The sequence below is a fragment of the Emiliania huxleyi genome (assembly GCF_000372725.1).
Source record: "Emiliania huxleyi CCMP1516 unplaced genomic scaffold EMIHUscaffold_9918, whole genome shotgun sequence".
NCBI lineage: Eukaryota > Haptophyta > Isochrysidales > Noelaerhabdaceae > Emiliania > Emiliania huxleyi.
The window spans coordinates 1-1,143 of record NW_005194684.1 but is presented as its reverse complement, the minus strand read 5'-3'; the positions used below and the strand labels follow the sequence as shown (position 1 = coordinate 1,143).

The 1,143-nt window shown below is 66.5% G+C and overlaps 1 protein-coding gene across 1 annotated transcript; it reads left to right on the top strand.

Moving 5' to 3' along the window:
* Nucleotides 1–536: 536 nt before the first annotated feature.
* Nucleotides 537–1,117, top strand: EMIHUDRAFT_259847 (hypothetical protein; the record flags this gene model as incomplete). The annotated part of the gene is made up of 1 exon (XM_005756042.1): nt 537–1,117. A coding segment is annotated over one exon (581 nt), but the record flags the coding sequence as incomplete, so codon positions are not given.
* Between the last annotated feature and the right edge of the window lie 26 nt (nt 1,118–1,143).

Genomic DNA, 1,143 nt, shown 5'->3' with positions numbered 1-1,143 from the left:
GAACATACCAGTGAGGGAGGGCGAGACGATCGAGGGGTCCCGTACCATGCGGAATCGACCCTATCCAGTGCTGTGAGTGAGTATTCTTGATACGAAACCACGACGACACACACCAGTCGACTCGCATCGGTTGCCTCCACACACACACACACACTATCCAGTGCTCAAGTGCTCAATCAAGCTCTCACAGATTGCTGTTTGTCCCGCCGTCTAACTGCCATGTCACGGCCGGTCGGCTGGTGCTCTCGCCTCGCTGGCGGCGCGGTCTGGTGCCGCGGCGCCCCGCGCTAGGTCTCGGGGGACGCAGGGGTCACTCCCGCGCGACCTCGGGAACTAGCCGGGGCAGTCGGAGAAGGGGCAACTCCGTGCACTGACGGTCGGCCGTCAGAAAACACGCCTCCGTGGCTCGGGTTACACCAATCCTCGCTACCCATCGCGGCCAAAGGATATCCACCTCGAGAACCTCGAGATCGAGAGAAAAAAACCCCGCCGCGGAAGGAAGCCGGCTGGCCCTGACGGACCTCCACAGCGGCCCAATGCCGCGTCACTCCCAGCCGCTGCTCTCCGTGCACCCGCTGCCGACGTCGCGGTGCGTCTCGATGGACGCTCGGCAGCCGTCGCAGGAGCCGCTGCAGGACGTCGTCCGCCGCAACCTCGCGCGCCGCGCTCAGCTGGAGCGGGACGGCTGGCTCATCGTGCGGGTCCAGGCGCGCTGGCGCGGCTATGTGGTCCGGCGCGCGGTGCGCGAGCTGCTCAATCGGGCCGTGGCGCAGCCCGACCTGCAGCGCGCCAAGGAGTACGCCCGCTCGCTCCTGCCGCGCGACCAGGAGGGGCGGCTGCTGCCGCTGTCGTGCGACCTCGCTTGCTTCCGCGTGTTTGGCGACGGGGTGTACTGCTACATGCGGTGGTGCAAGCTGATGCAGTTCGCCTTCTTCGTCGCATTCACCCTCTCCCTCGCCAACCTCATCCACAACGTCTCTGGCGGCGAGCTGCTCTCGCAGCACGGGACGCTGCTCAACCGGATCTTCACGGCGACGACGCTCGGCAACGCGTCGACGCTCAACTCGTCGTACGGCGCGGTGGAGGTCCTCGTCTCGGCCGTCTTCACCTGGGCCATGTTCGCCGGCCTCGACATCACCCCTC